At 60.9% G+C, this 19,667-nt stretch overlaps 1 protein-coding gene across 3 annotated transcripts in view; it reads right to left on the reverse strand.

Moving 5' to 3' along the window:
- HTRA3 (HtrA serine peptidase 3) overlaps positions 1–14,512 on the reverse strand; it is a 37,575-nt gene extending 23,063 nt beyond the window's left edge. For 2 of the 3 annotated variants that reach the window (XM_017539043.2, XM_017539044.2), the window contains exons 1-2: positions 13,918–14,512; positions 1,770–1,869 (exon numbers count right to left, since the gene is read on the reverse strand). In XM_017539043.2, the coding sequence (XP_017394532.1) occupies positions 1,770–1,869; positions 13,918–14,302 (485 nt within the window). In that variant the 5' untranslated portion in view covers positions 14,303–14,512. The remainder of the gene's footprint in view (positions 1–1,769; positions 1,870–13,917) is intronic. The other variant, XM_017539042.2, reaches the window with a different exon arrangement.
- Positions 14,513–19,667: the final 5,155 nt, after the last annotated feature.

The raw sequence follows: 19,667 nt of genomic DNA on the forward strand, positions 1-19,667 counted from the left end.
GGCACCGGACAGGGGGACCCGGGGCTGTGGGTCCTGCATGGGTGGCACACCCAGGGCTGTTTTGAGAAATGACAGCCCAGGGAGCTCCCCGCAGGTGCGAAGGATATGACACTGAGCTGCTATTTGCCCGTCACCCGCTCTGGCACCCCCATTCAAGGAGCACAGTCTCTGCTGGAGAGCCCGAGATGGGGAGGGCAGAGGGGCAGTGATGCCGAGTGATGGGGCTTGGACAAGGCAAGCGCCAAGCCAGCCAGCAGGGACGTTGTGCTGGAGCAGGAATTGCTCCTGGGATCTCCGGATGGGCCACCGGGTCCTCGAGGCCCAGGACCTGGCCTAGGGCAGTGGAGCCTGGTGACAGGGAGGCTGGAGGCCTCAGGGAGCATGCTGTGCAAAGAAGCAAGTCCCTGGAGCCCTGGCCAGTGCCCCTGGTGACTGCTCATTGCCTGCCTGGACTCGCAGTCTGATCCCTGTCAGGGTGGAATGAGGCTCGGTTCTGGGGCCTCCTCATCAGGCTGTTTGCCGGCTCCATCCACACCCAGAGGCCAGGAAAGGTGGATGAGAGAAACACTCTAAACCTCAGAAGAATCACGCCATCTGCTTCCACAGGCTATGTCAACCTGGGACAAGCCCCCAGGATCCAGTGTGAGCAACTGGACGCTGGGCAGTCTGCACAGTGGCAGGTCCCAAGAGCAGGGCTCCCTGGAACCAGCTCAGAGAGTCCCTGTGATGGGGGAGATGGCAGAGGCTGGGGATGGTGCCAGGAACCGGGGCAGGCCCTGCGGGAAGACGGGGAGGTGGCTTTGCCTGTGCATCTGCAAGGAGAGGTCTTGCTGGGGAGGATAGCGGGGGCGGGGGAAGGGGGGCTGTGAGGCCACAAGGTGCACACCGCTTCCTCTCCACATCCTACTTCCCTCCTGGCGGACTCCATTCATTCGTTTACGCATCCATTGTGCATTCACTCATTCCCTCTGTCATTCATTCATTCTGCCACTTCCTCCCTCCCTCCCTCCCTCATTCATTCATTCTGCCACTTCCTCCCTCCCTCCCTCCCTCATTCATTCATTCTGCCACTTCCTCCCTCCCTCCCTCCCTCATTCATTCATTCTGCCACTTCCTCACTCCCTCCCTCCCTCATTCATTCATTCTGCCACTTCCTCATTCGCACATTCGTCCCCTCACTCATCCGTGCACTGATTGGCGCATTCACTCGCCCAGCCGTTATTCCTCCCTGCTCTGGCCACATGGGCCTCGGTGCTTGCTGAGCTGTCCCCACTGCCCTGCACCCACTGGCTCAGCTCGTGGGCTGCCTACTCCAGCCCGAGCTTGTGAGGCCGCCCGAGTCCCGGGTCACTGCCCCAGCCCTGCTCTCCGGCTGCTGTGCCTCTGCTCCTTGCTCACACACCTCCTGCCTCCCGGCATCTCCACCACTGGGTTCTGTGTCTGCTTTACTGCATGGCCCCTCGGGAGACAAACAGGTCGCAGGCACCCAGTAGCATGGGTGGCAGCATGAAGGGACAAAGACCCACAGCTATCACCGCCTGCACCTTCCTGGTGCCTACCGCTCCAGCAGGTTTGGGGTCACTTTAGCAGGGCTGTCCTTCCCCACGTGCACACGGGCAGCTGGGAGATGTGACTGGCATCAGCCTAACCCCAGGCCACTCCTGCTTCTGTGGCCCAGGCTGCAGAGTCCAGCCTGCTTTGGGCCCCAGCAGCTGTCGGCTGTGCAGTGGACACCGGGAGGCGGAGAGGGGCGAGGAGTCTCCACCCACCTCAGGAAGAGCTCTATGTGGACCACGGCTGGTGCGATCTTCTCCACCACGTCGGCGATGAAGTTGAACTTGTACCTCGGGCTGCTCAGCTGGTGGAGACCTGCACTGGCGGGAAGGGCCAGGTGTGGCAGTGAGACCTGGATGCTGCCGGCTCCCAGAGGCCTGTGCCCGGGGGGCAGGAGGAGGAGGCTCTTCCTGAGACCGCCGCCTGGGTTCAGAGCCAACCTCAGCCCACGCTGAGCCCACTGGGGACCCCGTACCCCCCAGCAGTGTGGTGACACCAGGCATTTGGGAAGGGGGCTCGCTCACCCTGAGAATGGTTAAAAAAGGTTCCACATGCGGGGCTTCCTTGCCTCACTTCACTGGACCCTGCCAGGCCGGCCAGTAGGCTCAGAGAGGTTAGGACACTGCCCTGGGCCACATGGGAGTGAGGCTGGGGCCGCATCTTGGGAGAGTCCCCTGGGCTTTGTCTGTTCCCTCATGCTACAGCCATACCCTTGCAGGAGAGAACCGCCCCTCTCCTCACGCGCTCCAGCCGGCCCCTCTGAGCCCTGGGGCTATAGCAGTGTCCAGCTGACGGTGCAGTGGGAGCCCCCCAGGTGTCCCTTCTGAGCTACCCAGGCCTGGCCACAGTGAGTCCCCTCTGGGCCAACAGGGTGCCAATTTCTGAGCCCACAGAGCCCCATATCTGAGTCTAACTTGGCCACACCCCAGCCTCACTTGCCAGACGGTTCACAAACTTCCCTGGACCCTTCCTGGGCTCAGATTCCTGCTGCCGTCAGCAGTGGGGGCTGTGGCTGCCAGGATCACAAGCCTGAGGCATGCAGTGGCACCAGGCCCACAGCCCTCGGGGTCCCCTGTGCGGGCCTGTGCCAGGATCTCTCTGGCTCCCACCATCTGGAACCCCCACTGCTCAGCCTTGCTCCTGGCTACCATGCCCCAGAATGAGCACTGGGCTGGGAGCTGCATACACTAGGGGTTCGGCTGGGCCTGGCTGCTTTCTAGCTGTGTGGCCTCAGACTAACCACTTACCCTCTCTGGGCCTCAGCTTCTCATCTGAAAAATGGGACTGAAGACACCCTCCTCCCACATCTGTGGGAACTGAGTGTGGAGGGCTGTGAACCTCAAGTCCCTGCCCCGGGGGATATCCACCCGCCCGGACACCTTGGTGACGGGGAGTAAAGGGGGCTCAGTCCATAATGTCCATGTTTGCAGCCGATGTTACTCTTGATCACTGGGAAATGGCCAAGCACGGGGACTGAGGGAAAATCTGGTTTTCCGGATTGTCCAAAGGCATGAAGGTACCTTGCTGGATGCAGCTGTGGGAGCCGGGCCCGGGCTGCAGTCCGAGTTCCAGGAATAACCACGGGGTAAATGCAGTCCCCAGGCACATCCCAATTCACTCCCCCACTCTCCAGGGGCAGCCTGGGAGGAGCCTTTGCCTGTATTATAAAAGTCGGCACACTGGGGCTCCATGAGAAGAGCCCCCATGCCCCAGGACACACGGCTGGGAGGGGAGAACCAGGACCTGAACACACCCTTTCCCTGGGGGCCCCCACCTCTGCCCTGCAGCTCCCCAAGGCCCCAAAGAGCCCTTTAGCCTGAGCTGGGACCTGGCGACTGGCTGGAACACTGGAGCTGGGAGGGCAAGGAGGGGCTGCCTCTCCCAGGCCGCCAATGTCTGCCTCTCAAGCGGCCCGTGGGCACCAGCCACACCAGCCCTCCGTCATCCGCGGCAGTCAGTCCGGATCAAAGCCACCGCCTGTCCGGGGCTGGTTAGAGCCTGGCTGGGAGATGCTGGCACTGCAGGGCTCCTCACAGATCAAACTACGCGGCAGGGCGGGGTCTGAGGGTCAGCGGTCACATTCACCACCACCCCTGGGGCAGGGCCTGCGCCTGCCCAGGGCTCTCTGTGGCCACGTCTGCCCCCATGAGGGATGTGCCGCCCTGCTCGACACGTACAAAGCAGACGGTGGCCTCGGTGAGGTGAAGCTGTCATGCGGTCCACGCCTCCTCCCTGCCCCTGGGAACTTGAGCTGATTTTCTAGCCCTCAGAAAGGAAGGAACCAGCCACAAAGCTGCCGCCCTGGTGAGGTTCAGAGCACAAATGCCCTCAGCCCAACGATTCCCACGGTCCAGAGGGACCCCAGAGCACCCCCAAGCCCAGATCCTCCTCCCTCCAGCAGGAAGGACTCAGCGGGCCTGCTGCTACCCTGTGTGCCCTGGGGCCTGAGACTGGCACCCCACGTGCCTCGCTGAGGGAGAGGTGCTGGGCACGGGCACGCCCCCAGTCGGGCCTGTATCCCTTCTCCCATCGTGTGGCCTCTGTCGGGCTCATCGCCCACCTCTCTACACCTCCGCCTGCACGACTCCTCTCCACTCTCCCTACCAAGACGCTCTGGCAGGTCCTGGGCCCAGTCCTAATCCTGCCTCCTCCAGGCAGCCCCCCAGCAGCCTTCTCCCAGTTGGACCGAATCTGTCCCTGCTCACAGGTTCATTCAATCCACTCGTGCAGGGTGCCTTCTGTGTGTCCGCCGGAGATGCCTGCTGAGGACACAGCGGTTCAGCTGGGGGCGAGGGTCAAGTCAGTGACCGACCAGTGGTAGACAGCACAGCATCGCCAGGGATGAGGTACAGGGGAGCCCAGGGGCGGCCAGGTGAGTGCAGACACACCCTGACCCACGCCTGGAAGAGCCCACTGGCAGGGGCACAGCACACGGGGAGCCACAGGCTGAGCCCGAGTTGCGTGTGCAGGGAGAGGCGGCAGATGGGGATCTGGGCGCAGTGTGAACACAGAAGGAGGAGGAACAGGAGCCCGGCTCCTCCCACGGGGGATTAGAAAGGCTGCCTTCCTGCGTGTCTCCATCCTGGGCTCAGACACTCCAACACGCAGAGTCGCAAAGCTCTCTGGCCCCACCCTGCCCATTCCCTGCTTGACCTGGTCCCACCACGGGGGGGTGGCAGAGCTGAGGCCAATGCTGAGCCCCAGGCCCCCCTGAGCTCTGCCCAGCAGCCTGAGGTCTGGATAGCACTGCGGCCTCCGCTGGAAGGACTTTCTCCCCAGTGTGGTCTCCCAGAGGTCACTTAAAATGGGTGACACTCGATTTTATAGGGGATGATTTGTTTTTAAACCCTTTATAAAATATTCTTTAAGTAAAAGCCTGGCAGGAAACATCAAAATTCTCCTACATGGTGGTTATTTGGGGTTGGGGTAAAGTTAGAGTGACTTTTTTCAAAGAGAAAAGAAAGCAGGGAGGGAGAGCAAGGCCTGAGACGGAGGGGCCGTGGGGCTGGGCGAGGAGGCGGCCCGTTTCCCACAGAGTCTCCAAAGAGAAGCCCGCGCGTGCCCACCCCACACCCCAGGCTCCTTCGGGACAGAGACTGTCTGGTTCACTCCCACACAGCAGTGGGAACCAGCACAGGGTGAGGCCGCTGCTGAGACACTTCAGAAGGAAGGGATGGGGTGGGGAGGAGGGACAGGGAGAGGAGGGGAGGCAGACAGAGGGAAGTTCAAGGGTGCCCTGCTTGGTGCTCCTGAGCCAGCACACAGTAGGTCTGCAAACGGCACCCTGCAGAAAGAATGTGGGTCGGCCGAGTAACCGAATCTCCTAGCAGCCTCACAAAAGCAGCAGCGTGGGCCCATTTTATGGCCCAGGAGACAGAGGCTCAGAGGCGAAGATCACTCACCGCGGAAGGGCAGGCCTGGCGCTGGCCCACGTCTGGTGGATTTCAGGGTCTAAGTGACCTCAGGGCCCGGGCACCTCTGCAGGGCCTCACCAGGCCCTGTTTCTTTAAGGGGACCTCCGTGGGTGGTGTCGTGGGGGCAGGGGCCCCCATGCTCCCGCTCCTCCTCCCAACATGCAGATGAATCAGCCATGAATCAGGGGGAGGGAGTGTGCGGTTCTCACTGCCTCTTTCCACAGGAAAGCCGTGGGCCCCAGGGCTGGGAAGCAGACTCTGTTTATTTGGGGGTTTTTGACAGCCTCCACCCCCACCCCATCCTGGAGCCAAAGTTCTGAAGTCAACAGTCACACACAACCAGATTCAGCCATGAGCCTTTTTTTTCCCTTCATAAACTGGAATGTAAAGGCCCCGGAAGTTTCAGTCGGGAGGACCCTGACACGGGGCAAAGCAGTCAGGGCTCAAGGCCAGGTGTCCCGTGTCACCTCCTAGGAGAGGAAGAGGCGCAGCAGGGTGGGAGGAGACAAACAGGGCGCCAGGGCTCCAGCTCCAACGGCCCTGCCCGATGGGGCTCCCAGGAGTGCTGGGGGACCGTGGCTGACCCCGAGGGAGGACCATGTGGCGGCTCTGGACAGTCATAACTGCCATGGAACAGAGAGCGACACTGAGGCCCAGATACCCCGCAGGGATACCTTGTGCTGCTGCATGGGTTGTGCACTGTGTAACTCCAGGCCCTTATCGACAAAGATCACAGAGTGGCCAGCTTCCCCGGAGTTGTGCAGTGTACAACCTGCCCAACTGTATGCATCAGTCCCTTTAGCACATAATGTGCAGAGCTGGGACTGAGACCCAGTTCTGTTCCTCCATCTTTTTTTTTTTTTTTTTTTCTAAGATGGGGTTTCTCCATGATGGCCAGGCTGGTCTTGAACTCCTGACCTCAGGTGATCCACCCACCTTGGCCTCCCAAAGTGCTAGGATTACAGGCATGAGCCATCGCGCCCGGCCGTGTTCCTCCATCTCTCAGGTCACTGCCCCTTCTTTTATTGCCCCCTGCAATTAGCAGACTGCTCTGTCACCCAGCTGGAAGCTGGGGATGGAGGAGCCATCAGTAGATGGCCCCAGGTCCCAGGCTGTGCCCATCTGTCCATAACGGTGACCATGGTCTACAGATTAGATGGCAACCTCTTAGCAGGGCATTCAAGGCCTGGGTGTCCTGGTCCCACTGACACCTGCAGCCTCACCTGCTGCTACCCTCCCCTGTGGACCCTGGCTCTGGTCCCTGCGCACGCAGGCTTCTAAGTGTCACTGTGCCTTTGCACATGTGGTTCCCTCTGCCAGGAATGCCCTTCCTGTCATCCCTCAGCACCCAGGCCATCAGCGCCTCCTCCGGGGAGCCTGCCCTGACTCTGCAGGTGCAGTGACCCACCTCACCCTCTGGGCGCAACAGCACCTTGTACCCCTCCCAAAGCTGGTTCCTTTGGGGTGTGCCTGTGGCCTGCACCCCTGCGCCTGGGATGGGCCTGGGCCACAGCAGTGGGCAGGAAGCCAATGAGAGAGCGAATGCATGCTCTTCAGAGACAGAGGAGGGTTGAGGGGGACCCTCAACAACCCCCCAGCCCCGCCCACCACAAGGGGCCGCCTCCTGGGTCTAATTAGTTCCCAGGACAGCTTCCCATGTTTTTCCTCCTCTGGAAAGCTTGCCTGTCCCCGCGTAAACTGTGTCCCCAGCCACGTCCCCAAGTGAACTGTGCCCCACAAGCCTCAGGTCCAGCTGTGGTTCCCCGCGCGGCAGATGCTGCTGTCTGCCACCCTCAAGCCCAGGGACCTGTCCATGTGGAGCACAGGCGCTGTGGGGGCTGCGGCACAGGCCCAGAGCCACCCGATGCCTCCCCAGCCACAGGCCACACCTCGCAGGCGGGACCCGATTTGGGCATGGGACATCAGGCTGGGCTCTGAAATTTGTGATCTCATTGAATTCTTGCAGCAATTCTGCAGGACAGAAACTGAGTCCATTTCACAGGCAAGGAAACGAGGCTCAGAGAGGCCATGGGACCGGTCCAGGTGCGTAGCAGGCCCCTCAAGCCCTGACCTGGAGCTTCCCCACTCCGTGCTGGCCTTGGCAAATGTAATTGCCTATCCAGCCCCAGGAGAGCTCAACCTGGACCCGTCCTCAATGTGGGGCCCGCCTGGCTTCTCTGGCTGTGAAACTCCACACCCAGCGGGACCGCGGCCAGCCCCTCGGCGGAGGAGGAGATGCTGCCGTCAGCCTGCCTGCGATTGACCAAGAAGTCTGGGCCTTGTGCACAGTGCCAGGGGCCAGGCAGGCCTCTGAGCATCCACGCCACTGAAGTCAAGGAAGGCAGCCCTTGGCCCTCCTTACAGGAAGCCGTCCCTGCCTTGACCAGGGCCAGTGACACTCCCTCGGGTAGGCCGGTGCTCAGCAGCACCTCCACAAACACCGCCTTCCAGCTCCTCCCCTTCCTCCACCCCTCTCCCTCACTCTCACAAACTTCTGTAAGACACGCCCACCGGCCATCCTTCACATCAACATCTACCTGCCCGGGACCGCACCACCGGCACCGGCACCAAACAAAGCACACTCAGTCCGTCATCTCGTCTGTCCCTTGACCAGTGAGGAGGGCGCCACTGTCATCCCCATTTCGCAGATGAAGGAACCGAAGTGTAAAGAGCTTCAGAGATTTCCGGGGCAGGGCTGGGACTCAGCCCTGAGCAGCCAGACACGTGGGACAGACTGGGACCCAGTCCTGGCCTTCTGCCCACTATGTGCTGGAGCAGGGTAAGGCACACAGGTGCGCAGGTTACACACTGCACAAATCCAGCGAGTCACCTGCTAGCCCTGCGCTAGACCTGACTTTCAGCCCTGGGCTAGACCTGACTTTCAGCCCTGCGCTAGACCTGACTTTCAGCTTGGGGCACGTACAGATGTGTCCTTGCCTCGTTTTTGCTGCACCAAGGACAGAGGTCTGTGACTTTAATCCATCTCATCCAGCAAGGCAGTCGCTTCCCCGAGGTGTAGGGGCCGGCCTGGCATTCAGAGCACTGGCTGGGGAACCAGGGGACCTGGGCTCAGGGCAGAGCTGTTCCTCCTACCTGAGTGACTGAGGGCAGCTTCCTCCAGCTCCCTGAGCCCTTTCTCATACAGAGTCAGGACACCAGCACCCCAATAATGTGCCGGAGGCTTCGTGGGCCTGGAACACAGCCAGTGTCACACCCTTGATCCTTGTCAAACCTGGTGGCCTCCCTCCCTCAAAGCAAGCCTGGGCAGGAGGCGTTCAGACCACCTGGCAGGCCCTGGTGAATCTGTGGAAGGCCAACAGTACACAGGCCCCCTTAAGCTCGCCTCTCCACAACTAGATGCCACCACTTCCAGGAAGCCCTCCCTGATCTATCCCTGTCTCCATTCTAAAGGTGGTTTCTTCCTCTTCTGGGCTCCACACATTGTCATCAGTCCCTCACAATGCAGGAAGGGGTCTCTCAGGGGTCTGCGGCTGTGGTGATGTGGGCAGGAGGCAGAGGTTGAGGGCATCAAGCCTGCAAGGCCGCCAGGAGACCCGGCTTTTGGCAGGGAAGGTCCCGGTCTCACCAAGTCCCCTCAGGTCGCTGTGTGGGGGAAGGGCAGAGGCATGTTGGGGGAGGACCACAGGCTGGCGGACCGGGCCAGGGTGCATTTGCTAAGCTAAGCCCCGGCAGGAAGGGCAGCTGCACAGCGCCGTGGTCTCAGCTCCACTCCCGCTGGACTCGGGCTCCCGGCGGCCTTGGAGAAAGCTCTTGGCCAAGCAGCCCTGCCGGGGTTCCAAGTCCTCAGCGCCCGCTGCCAGACGCTGTGGCTCGGCCCGGCTGCCCCGGCGGGAGTGGGCGGGGCCGGAGGGGAGGCGTCACCCTGCCTGAGTGGTTCCAGATACTGAACTCCAAGGCATGTGCAGCCCCAGGAAACTGCTAAGAGGATTACAAATCAAAAGTCAACCCAAGTTCTTCAATAAACAACCCTGGGAGATACAGTCAGAACCTGCTTGGGGTTGCACAATAAAAGCCGATTATGAAATGCCACCTTGTAAACTGCCCACTACGTTACACTCTGCGCAGATGGCGGCCTCCGAGGCCTGTTTGCTTGCAGCCAGAGAGAGGCTGCGTGGTCTTGGGGCTGTGCTTACACGCAAAGGGAGGCCTCTGCTCTGAGCAGGCCCTCAGAAACATGTATCCCCGCTCTTACCACCCCGGGGATGGATATTTATCTGCTCTGTGCCACCGTGCTGCCTGAGCATGGACCTGGGAACGCGTAGGGGCTCCCTTGAGAAGTGGTGAGCCTCTGTCACTGGAGGTATGCAAGAAGGCCGGGAGGGTTACAGGAGACTCCACATCACATGGGCCATCCTCGCATTTCATGTCATCTACAGAAGGCCGGCCCCTGCCCGGTGAGGCTCCGAGCCTGGGGAGATGGAGATCACGCAAACAAGTTGACTGACAGTTATGGCTGTGTGCGGGGCCCGCCGGAGACCCTGGCTGTGCTCACCAGGCAATGAAAAGATGACCTAGGCACAGTGGCCAGGGCAGGTGACTCAGCAGCCATGGGACATTGGGCCAGGGCAGGATGGGGAAGCGACCACGAGAAGGTGAGGGAAGGAAGCTCCGGGCAGCAGGTGGGGGAAGGAAGCTCCGGGCGGCAGGTGGGGGAAGGAAGCTCCGGGCGGCAGGTGGGGGAAGGAAGCTCCGGGCGGCAGGTGAGGGAAGGAAGCTCTGGGCAGCAGGTGGGGGAAGGAAGCTCCGGGTGGCAGGTGCTGTGTGTGCAAAGGCCCCGGGGTGGGAAAGAGGAGGCAGCAGGAGACGGCACAGAGGGGTGCAGGCCAGGGGGCAGGCGCAGGGCCCTGTGAGTCAAGGGAAGTGTTAGGGTGCCTTGCGGGGAAGCCTGCAGGTGACAGGATGGACTGATCAAGGCTGGCTGCTGTATGCGAAGTGGTGGGACGGACGATGGTGGGGGGAAGTCAAGGCATCCCAGGAGACATCTGGTGGGTGAGCGAGAGGACTCCTGGTGCACAGGAGAATGGGGGCGGAGCGGGGAGGGGACCCAGGCTCCCAACTGAACAGCCTGGTGCTCCTCTTGGTGAGACTGGGAAGAGTGGAGCCCGAGGCGGCTCCGCAGGCATCTCCACGAGACTCCAGCTCAGGAGAGACCTGGGGGCTACAGACAGGGTCCGAAGTCCCAGCACATGGGGAGGACTTAATGGCAGATGAGCTCACTGGGGGATCAGAAGGGACCGAGGAGACCCTCCTGCCTGCAGAGGGTGGGAGCAGAAGGCGGAGGAGCTGGCCTAGGGGTGGGGAGAGGAGAACCCCAGCCCACAGGAGACTGCCCTCACCCGTAGGATTTCCTCCCACAAATGCCCAGGGCAGACAGTGCCTCACACACCACTAAGTGTGGCCGGCACCCAGCACCTTCTGGTCCGGCCCTTGGGAGGGCCAGATACTCCATGGAGGCCGAGCCTGATGAAGTCAGGGGCCCAGGCCTGACCCGACCCCCAGCCTCAGGGGCCCTGCCACCCCCTGCAGAGCAAAGCCAGGAGCCTCACAAAGCACAGCCTTCCAAGCCAGTCAGACCCAGGCCAGGCCCCGCCACCGGGTCACTTCCTGACCATGTGGCCTCAGAGTAGTCACTAACCCTTCCCGGCCTCTGGCGGCACATCTGTGGTGCCTGGGAAAGGGCCAGGCTTGCTGTGGGAAATGAGACAGGGCTGGGGAGAGGCTGGACACCCAAGGCCTCTGCAGGGAGTGGCTGCTGGGTGTCACCCTGTTGAAAGCTGGGTGTCCAAGGTCCCCGCGCACCAGGCTACAATGGCAGGGCTGCACACCGCCCACAGTGTGAATGGCGCCCTGGAGATGGCCAGCAGCCTCCCGCCTGCTCTCTCTGCCGCCCTCCCTACCCAGCCCCAGATGCCCACTGCCTCCCCAACCCCTTGGGCTCTGGGATCCTGTGCAGGCCTCTGCCTTCCGCATGCCTCTCCGCCCTTCCCCAGGCAGCTCCCACTCCTCCCCCCAGCTCAGCACAGAAGTGCCTCCTCTGCAGAGCCTCTCCTGACCTGGCCGGGTGAGACAGATTTGGGGGCAGGTGCCACGGTGATAACGTGTGAAATAATGTCGCCTGGCAGTCGCCCGACAGGCAAGGGGCATGTGCGCCCCCACTTCTCATTCATGGGAACTCAGGGTGAGTAAGTTGTCTAAGGCCACCTCCTCAGAAAGAGGTGCACTGGCACTGCAGACTTGGAGCACTGAGGCCTCAGCCCATGGCCCCACGCTTGCGGCCGTCCTGGCCTTCTGAGCTCCCCATGCACCTGTCTGTGGGCATGAGACAGTTTTCCCCCTCACACCCTTCCCTCTGTGCCCCCGATGGTCCATGAGTCTTGAGGGCACCAGCGGGGTCTGTCGCATTGCTTGCCCTGTCACCAGCCTGGGGCCAGTCAGGCACACAGAGAAGGCACCTCATGACACAGACTCCAGGACTCAGTGTCTCGGAAGCCAGGCCACCTCCAGCTTTCTGCCGGCCCCCAGCCCTGCAACCTTTTTCTCATGGTGCCTTCCACGGCAGGGAGCAGGGAGCGGGGGAGGGTGGAGGCGGCCCTCATCACACAGCGGAGCTGCAGTGGGCGGGCCCGGGACGGGCACCCAGCACCAAGCCCCAAACTAATGAGCCACAGTGACGGCGCAGCAGGTGTTGAGTCAATGACAACATCTCCGAGGCCCCACAGCCCCACAGCCCCACACCCGCATCCTCAGCCTCCTGGGCAGCCTCATCGCCCTCACCCCCATGATAGTTTGGAGATGTTCCCTCCAGAACAGAGGTGTCGCCAATGTGACCGGGTGAAGAGGCGGAGACTTAGGAGGGATAGGTCACCAGCGCTCCTCCTTCCAAGCATGGGCTGAAGCTCCTCATGAGAGGCCGCAGCAGCGTCCAGCCTTGTCCCTGTGTGCACGTCTGCGGGGGAGACGCAGCTTCCTCCCTTCTGCAGAGTGCAGCCCTCAACAGACAACCCAGCCCGCTGGCACTTTGGTGTTGAACTTCCCAGCCTTCAGAGCTGTGAGAAACACTACATTTCTGTCCTGTATAAATTGCCATCTATCTCATGTGTTGTACCAGCACCAGACGGACTGGGGCTCCCTGCTGAACCCCGAGTGGCTCTTCCACATAATCCTAGCTAGTCCTGAGTGATGCTTCCCACACGGGCTCCTAGGAACCCCAGCATGCTGGGAGAAAAGAAGAGCTCTCGGATGAAATTCTCTTGGGAGCCCCTGGATGTTATCATTTGAGAACACGGCAGGTTTTCTCAGGACCTCTGATAGGTTCAGCCTGTGAGCCTCCACTAAAGTAGCGAGATGGGTTTCCCAACCTTTGTAGGCCACGAAAACACGTGGAATTGCGTTGAGAGTGCCGCAGACTACCAGGAAGCCCTCTGCAGGCTTCCCAGGCGGCCGGCAGCTGGTGCTCCCCATGGTGCTCCCGAAGCTCCACGGAGCCTGTCCTGGCTGCTACTGGGTCTCGCCTGCCCCCTGCAAGTTGACGGCACATAGGGGCTGACCCCTACCCATGCATCTGGGGCCCTGGGATGGTCTTCAGAGAGCCCCGTCCAGCCACAGCAGAGCCTGCCTTCCTAAGAGGCAGCCCACACAGGGTAAGGTATAGCAGGTTTTCCAGCATTTTCCTCCACGCACAGTCAACCTGCACCGTGAGATGCAACCCAGAGCTGATGCGGCGGGTCAGGGGAGGCTGTTCTAGGATCTGACTGACCCCGACATTCTTTTCCGCAAGCAGCCTCTACCTGGGGCCCTGAGTAGTTCAGGACCCGCGCGCCTACCCTTCCCACACCTTCCCGCGCGCCAACCCTTCCCACACCGTCCCGCGCGCCGACCCTTCCCACACCGTCCTGCATGCTGACCCTTCCCACACCGTCCTGCATGCTGACCCTTCCCACACCGTCCTGCATGCTGACCCTTCCCACACCATCCTGCGCGCCGACCCTTCCCACACTGTCCTGCATGCTGACCCTTCCCACAGCACTTAACCGCAGTCACAAGGCATCGCTCAAGAGGGCACTCAGGCTGGAGATTTATGGCAGGAAAGAGCGCCCTTCACCCAATACCCAGACAAGCAGGGGAATGGGCACGAGACACCAGTTCTGAAGAGACCAGAGCTGGAAACAGTCCTAGACGAGCCCCCTCGGGTGGCCCAGAGACCACAGGTTTCCCTTCTGACTCTGATTCTGTGACCTTGAGGACAGTGGCTTACCTTTTTGGGCCTCAGTTTCTTCACCTGAAAGACCAGAGGGCTGGTGGGATGATTTCTGAAGGGCCACCCAGTGGTGCCCAGGCAGTGGCGACCTCGAGCCCGCCCCTAACTCCTGGCCTTAGTTTCTCCAAAAGAAAGAAGGCTTCACGTCCTCCCTGGCCCCCCAGCGCTTACCCAACGGGCAGGCGCCCTTCTGCAGCTGGCGCACGGGCGTCCCGGAGAGCTGCAGCGCGCGGCGGCTGGCCGCCTGTAGCGCGCACACGTTGGCATAGGTGTGCCCGTCGGTGCCGCACACGGCGTGCGTCCAGCGGCAGCGGCACAGGCCGCGCGCACACTCCAGGCTCTCCCCGCACGGCGAGTCCAGGGGTCCCCCGCAGGGCTCGCCCTCGCTGGCGGCGCACACCAGGCAACAGTTGCAGAGGTCCGGCACGTAGCCGCCGGGGCAGCGGGGGCTGGGACACCGCGACACGTCGCAGCGCGCCGGACATGGCGCCGCGGGGGGCTCCCGGGCCAGCGACAGCGCGGCCAGCGCGGCCAGGAGCAGCACTCGCGCCTGCATGGCGGCCGGGCCAGCGGCGGGTGGCGGCGTGGGAGACCGGCCGGGACACCGAGGCTGCTCCGGGGCCGGGCGCCAGGCGCCTGCGGATGGGACTGGGGCGGGCGCGCGGCCACCTGCGCCGCTGGCTCAGGCTGACGGGCGTCGGGCTGGCAGGGGCATCACCGGGGCGCGGGGAGCTCAGGGGCTTCGGCTCCCTCCAGCCTGACTATCCGCGGGCGGCTGGCCCCGCGCCTTTAAAGGCGACCGCTCAGCCCGCCCCTGCTGGAAGGGGCGGCCCAGCCCCTCCGCCAGCCCCGCCTAGGCCCCAACAGGGCCCCGCCTGGCCTTCCGGGCCTGGACCCACCCGGCAGGCCTTGGGACTCTGGTCTGCCTCGTGGGGAAACCTGGAGCTACCATCATGCCGGGGTCCTTTCTGGTGGGGACCCCCCCGGGCCCAGCCTATCCCAGAAACCTTGGGGGATGTGTTCTCCCTGCTCTGGAGGGGCCGTCCGGGTCCAGTCTCCTCTGTGCCTCAGTTTCCTCCTCCAGGAAGGGAATTGACAGCACTTCTCAACTTCATAGGGTTGTTGAAGGAAACTCGGAGGCCAGGGCTGAGCAGTGCTCCTGAGTCCTCGCTGTCCAAGGAAAGGGAACCTGTTTCCGTTCTCGTCATTCCTCCTGCACTCTCTGCAGGGCCCCTTCAGACCCAGGTCGCGTCAGGAGGGTCACAGTCTGGTGACAGTGCATCAGCTAATGGGGTGAAGGCTGCGGGAGGTGGGACAGAGGGCAGAACCCCCCTTGGAGGTGAATTTCAAACCTGGAGATGATCTGGACAGGCAGCAGCGAGATGGGGAGGGGGAGCTGGCAGTGACCAGGGCTGAGACTCCCAAGCAAAAGCAAGTCCAGGCGGCAGGAGACAGCCGTGAGCACAGCCCCGGAGCTGCGGGTCTTCACGCTTTGTGTGTCCCCGGTCCCCTGGGCTGCATGGTGAAGCTTGGGAGTCCTTTCCAGACCCATGTCCATTAGTACAGTTAAACGCATAGAACAAAGGCCGCGGGGTGACCAAGGGGAGCAATTCCATCAAAACAGAGTTATCAAAATACATGAAACATTCATGACTGTGTGGCCTGTGGGCTTTTTTATTAGCATGTTAAATTACAGGATCTGGCCTGCCGTCTGATACCAGTAGACATTTTCCAGCAGCCCTGGGCAGAGGGCTGCCACTGGAGACGCCTTCGGTGAGGGCGGTGACATGGGGGTGAAAACACCTCTGCTTCTGCCGGCCCCGGAGCCACAGGCCCTGCTGGCTGGCGCCAACTGCAGCCTGGAAGGAATGAGCACTGGACTTCCGTTGCAGTTGGTGGTGTAAATAAAGATGTTTTTCCATCCAGGTTCACAGGCACCCAAGGTAAGAATCGGGAGGGGTACCTCTGGCCCAGAGGAGGGAGAGGGAGCTGGAGGTTAAAGGGTCTAGGGGAGTAGGAAGGTGGAGGGGCCTGATCCCTGAGGGCTCTGTGTCCTCAAAGGCCTGGGCACTGTGAAGGCATCCAGCAGGGAGTGGCCCCATCAGACAGGACGAGGTGGGAGGAGGCCGGGCTCCAGGTGTGAGCCTCCGTAGCTCCCAGAGAGAGTGAGGGGTTGAAGGGTCCTGGGGCTTCCTCTCCTAAAAGGCCATTCGGCAAGGGACAATAGGACCTGCCCTTCTGCCTCTTTGAAGATGTGGAGAATTTCAGCCCATTTCTTGGAATGGCCCAGAATACCAGGAGTTGGGGCCTCAGGGCTGGGCTGAGTTGGGCCTCCCTCGGCATCCCTCAACCTTGGCCAGGGCTCCGGGTTCCGGTCTCTGCAGTCTGGGATTGCCTAAAGGGCAAGAAGAGTTGTTCACATGCTAGGATGCCTGCCCCTCAAGTAAGCCTTCGTGGGGTACTGTGACCAGGGCTGGCTTTTTGGGGGAGGGCTGTGTCCTCCCGCAGACACCTGGCCCTGACGATCTGCACTTTTCCATCCCTGGATCCTCCAGTGCACAGAAAACTGAGTCCCTGGGAAGGGCTCATTTCCCCTAAGCTTTCATCTACCGATGGGGAAACTGAGTCTGAGAGAGGGTCCAGGACTGGCTGCTCCAGCAGGTCAGAGTTTGCACAGCCTGCCACAGTTTCCAAGGGACAACAGCTGTGGATGTGTGGGCCCTGAGGCCGCCGTGGTGCTCTGCACACACCTGACCTGGTCTTCCTGAGGCCCCTGAGAGGTGGACGTTAGGATCCTTAGAACAGGGCTGGGGAGGAGAAGGTCAGAGCTTGGCAGGCAGGCCTCAGGTCAGGTCTGTCCATAGGTCAAGTCCTTGCTCCTCCCTTGAGACCATGCTGTCCCCAGCAATCTCCTGTCTTGACCACCTTGCAGTGGGGATTTAGTCCCCTTGTACAGAGAGGGAAACTGAGGACGGAGGAGTGAAAACACCCTTCTCTACACTGCAGCTGGGATGCAGTTCCCTGGGGTGGCCTTTGTTCTTCCCTGAAATGGGCAGGTGGGGCTCACAGTGGCGGGTCGTGAGGTTGGCTGGAGCCCAGCGCTGTCCTTAGGAGAGCAGCGCCCCCTGCTGCTCCTGCCCTGCACTGCCTCTCACTCAGCAAACCTCAGGGCTCCCAGCCCCAACCCTGGGCACCTGGCCTGGGGGGCGGGAGCGGGGGAGGATTCTCCAAGGACCCTGGACCCTCAGGGAGGCTCCTCCCCATCCCTGGCTTCCCCGACAGACAGGAGGCACAGGACTGCCTCTGTCGTCAGCCCAGAGCTCCAGATTCAGGCTCCTCCAGGCCAGCGTGTGCAGGCGCAGGGCCAGCCCTCTGGCCCGTGGTGTCTCAGCACCTTCTTCAACAGTGCCAGGAAGGTTGTTTAATTTACATACATCCCTCCTTTGTTCATTTCTACTTACTGCCCCTTGTCACCCTGCCCCAGATATTGACTGTTCTTTATAAACAAGCACAAGATGAGATGTTGCTTATCCTCAGTGGAATGGAATTCACTCCCTCCAGGCTGGGCCTGGGCTGGGCCATGGTCTGCCTCTCTCCAGGATCCTCTTGTCCCGTGCCAGGACCCCATGTCCCCATCCCATCCCTCCGTCTCTGCCCAGAGCTGGAGAGCAGTGGCTGCCCTGAGCCTCCAGGCTGCGGGCAGGCTCTGCCCTTTGGCTCAACCCCTGCCCAAGTCTGGGCTTCACGTCAGATGAGGTCACTGCTTACAACGCTCCAGGGACCTCGAAGACCTTCGTCAGCTGTGATAAGACTCGGCAGCCCGTGTGAGTGGGTGACTCAGAGGGTGGGCTCTGCTCAGGCAGATGGGCGGGGGGTGTAGGTTGTGACATGGGCCACCCTTTCTGCAGCTCCCAACACTGACATCAGCTCTTTCCTTCTTGGGGTACTTCTGTAAGTTCTGGGAACAGCCCCTTGAGGGGATGCCAGTTATACCCATTTTATGGGTGCAGAAAGCTGAGCTAGGGGAGTTTAAATGACTTCCCCAAGGGCCCTCAGCCATTAGGCGATGGACCCAGGCTTCAGGAAAGTTGAGTCTGACCCCAAAGTGTATGTTCTTTTCCTAGAACCACACAGCTGTTCCATACCCATTTTATGGAAGGAAAAACTGAGGCCCACGAAGAGGAAGTGGGTGGCCGAGACAACCAGGCTAACTGATACCGGTAGGTTACATGGACTGAGGCTCCGTGATGTTCTGTGTACCAGGGCTGTGCAGGTGTCTAGCCCTTATCACACAGAGGAGGTATTCCTATTGCACAGATAAGGAAAGCAAGGCACAGAGAGGCCCAACAGCTCGTCCAAGGTCACACAGCAAGTGAGCTGCAGCATTGGATTGGAACCCAGGCAGAGGGACTCGTCTTGTACAGAGCTGTGTAGAGTCTCACAGGAGGAAGGCTGAGAGGAGGGGAAGGAGCGGGGAGATGGCTTCGAGGGCCTGGGACCCGCCCTGGCTGACGAAATAAAATGATGAATCAGGGCCACGCCGCTGAGCAGGGGTCACCTTTTCCTTTTCCATATGGCGTTCCTCCTTCGGCTGTCTGCAGCCTGAACCCTTCTTGAAAATCACCCTGACTCCACCCAGCCCTGCTGGAGGGGTCGAATGTGAACCTCCTGGACCAGAGCGGCCTCTGCCTCCTGGGAGGGGATGTCCTGTCCAAGGAGGTGGCTCTCCCAGGACTGCCAGTCCCACCTGCCCGAAGACGGTGCCGCTGTCCACCTACTGAGGGGCCACTGGCCAGGGGTCATCTGAGGCCTCCATCCTCCAGTGGGAGCTGGGGTGAGGTAATGGCCTGAACTGTGGCTCTGGCCACTGGGTGTCAGGAATAGGGAAGCTGTGGGGGATGGGCGGGGACACACTGCTCTGTGGGGTGGGAGAGGGATGCTTGAGCTGCATCCGTTGGGTCCCAGGGACCTGGGGACTGAAGAGGGCTGAGAAGGTGGGGCGTCTGCCTGAGGGGCGAGGAGGCATCTGGTGACCCTAGGGCTCCTGCGGGGAATGGGCGCCCCTCAAGTGCCCCCTCTGCAGTGTGAGTGCTAAGCCATTCTATGCATTCACCGCTCCCTGACCGGGTGTGGTTTAATCCTGCGATCATTCCCATGTCCTAGGGAAGAATGCAGAGGCTCCGAGAGGCAAAGCAATACCCCACCCCTTATCCTGAAATGCCGCCACCTCTAAGACAACCTCGGGCAAAATGCCCCACCGCTGACACCCATGGACGGCCTTCTCTATCTGAAACACACGGGCCTCCTCCGGACCCAACCTGACCCCTCCCTCCCAAGCCCTGGGAGCCAGCCCCACCCTTATCCTGAAGACTCCGCGGGTGGGGACGGTGGTGCATCCGGCCTCCCTGTTCCCAGGACCCCCCGCCACAGGGACTTCCTCCTCCTCCATCCCTCCCGGGCCCAACTCCCACGCCCAGCTCCAGCATCACCCGAAACTGCTATACCTTCCCAGCCCCTAGTTTCCAGCACATGCTGTCCCATGCTACCTGGCCATGTGGGCCTCCATTCTGCTGAGCAAATGGGCACGGGGCTGTTGTACCTGCTGGAGTGAAGCCTCCTCCTTCCCGAGGAGAAGGTGGCTGGGGCCGGGGCCTCGCAGCGGGGCAGGGTACACCCCGTCAGGAAACTGGGATTTCCTGTGCTGCCTCTTCCTCTCTCACAGCCAGTAAGAAGTCTTAAATAAAATACGTAAAAATAAAATTATATATATTTAAAATAAAAATAAAATTATATAGAATATATAAAATAAAATTATAAATACTAAAATAAAATAAAATTTATGTAACATAAAGTAAAATAAAATATATAATAATAATATTACATAATAGATAATATTTTAATATAAATTATATATTAGTATA

Source organism: Cebus imitator, unplaced genomic scaffold, assembly GCF_001604975.1.
Source record: "Cebus imitator isolate Cc_AM_T3 unplaced genomic scaffold, Cebus_imitator-1.0 Scaffold117, whole genome shotgun sequence".
NCBI lineage: Eukaryota > Metazoa > Chordata > Mammalia > Primates > Cebidae > Cebus > Cebus imitator.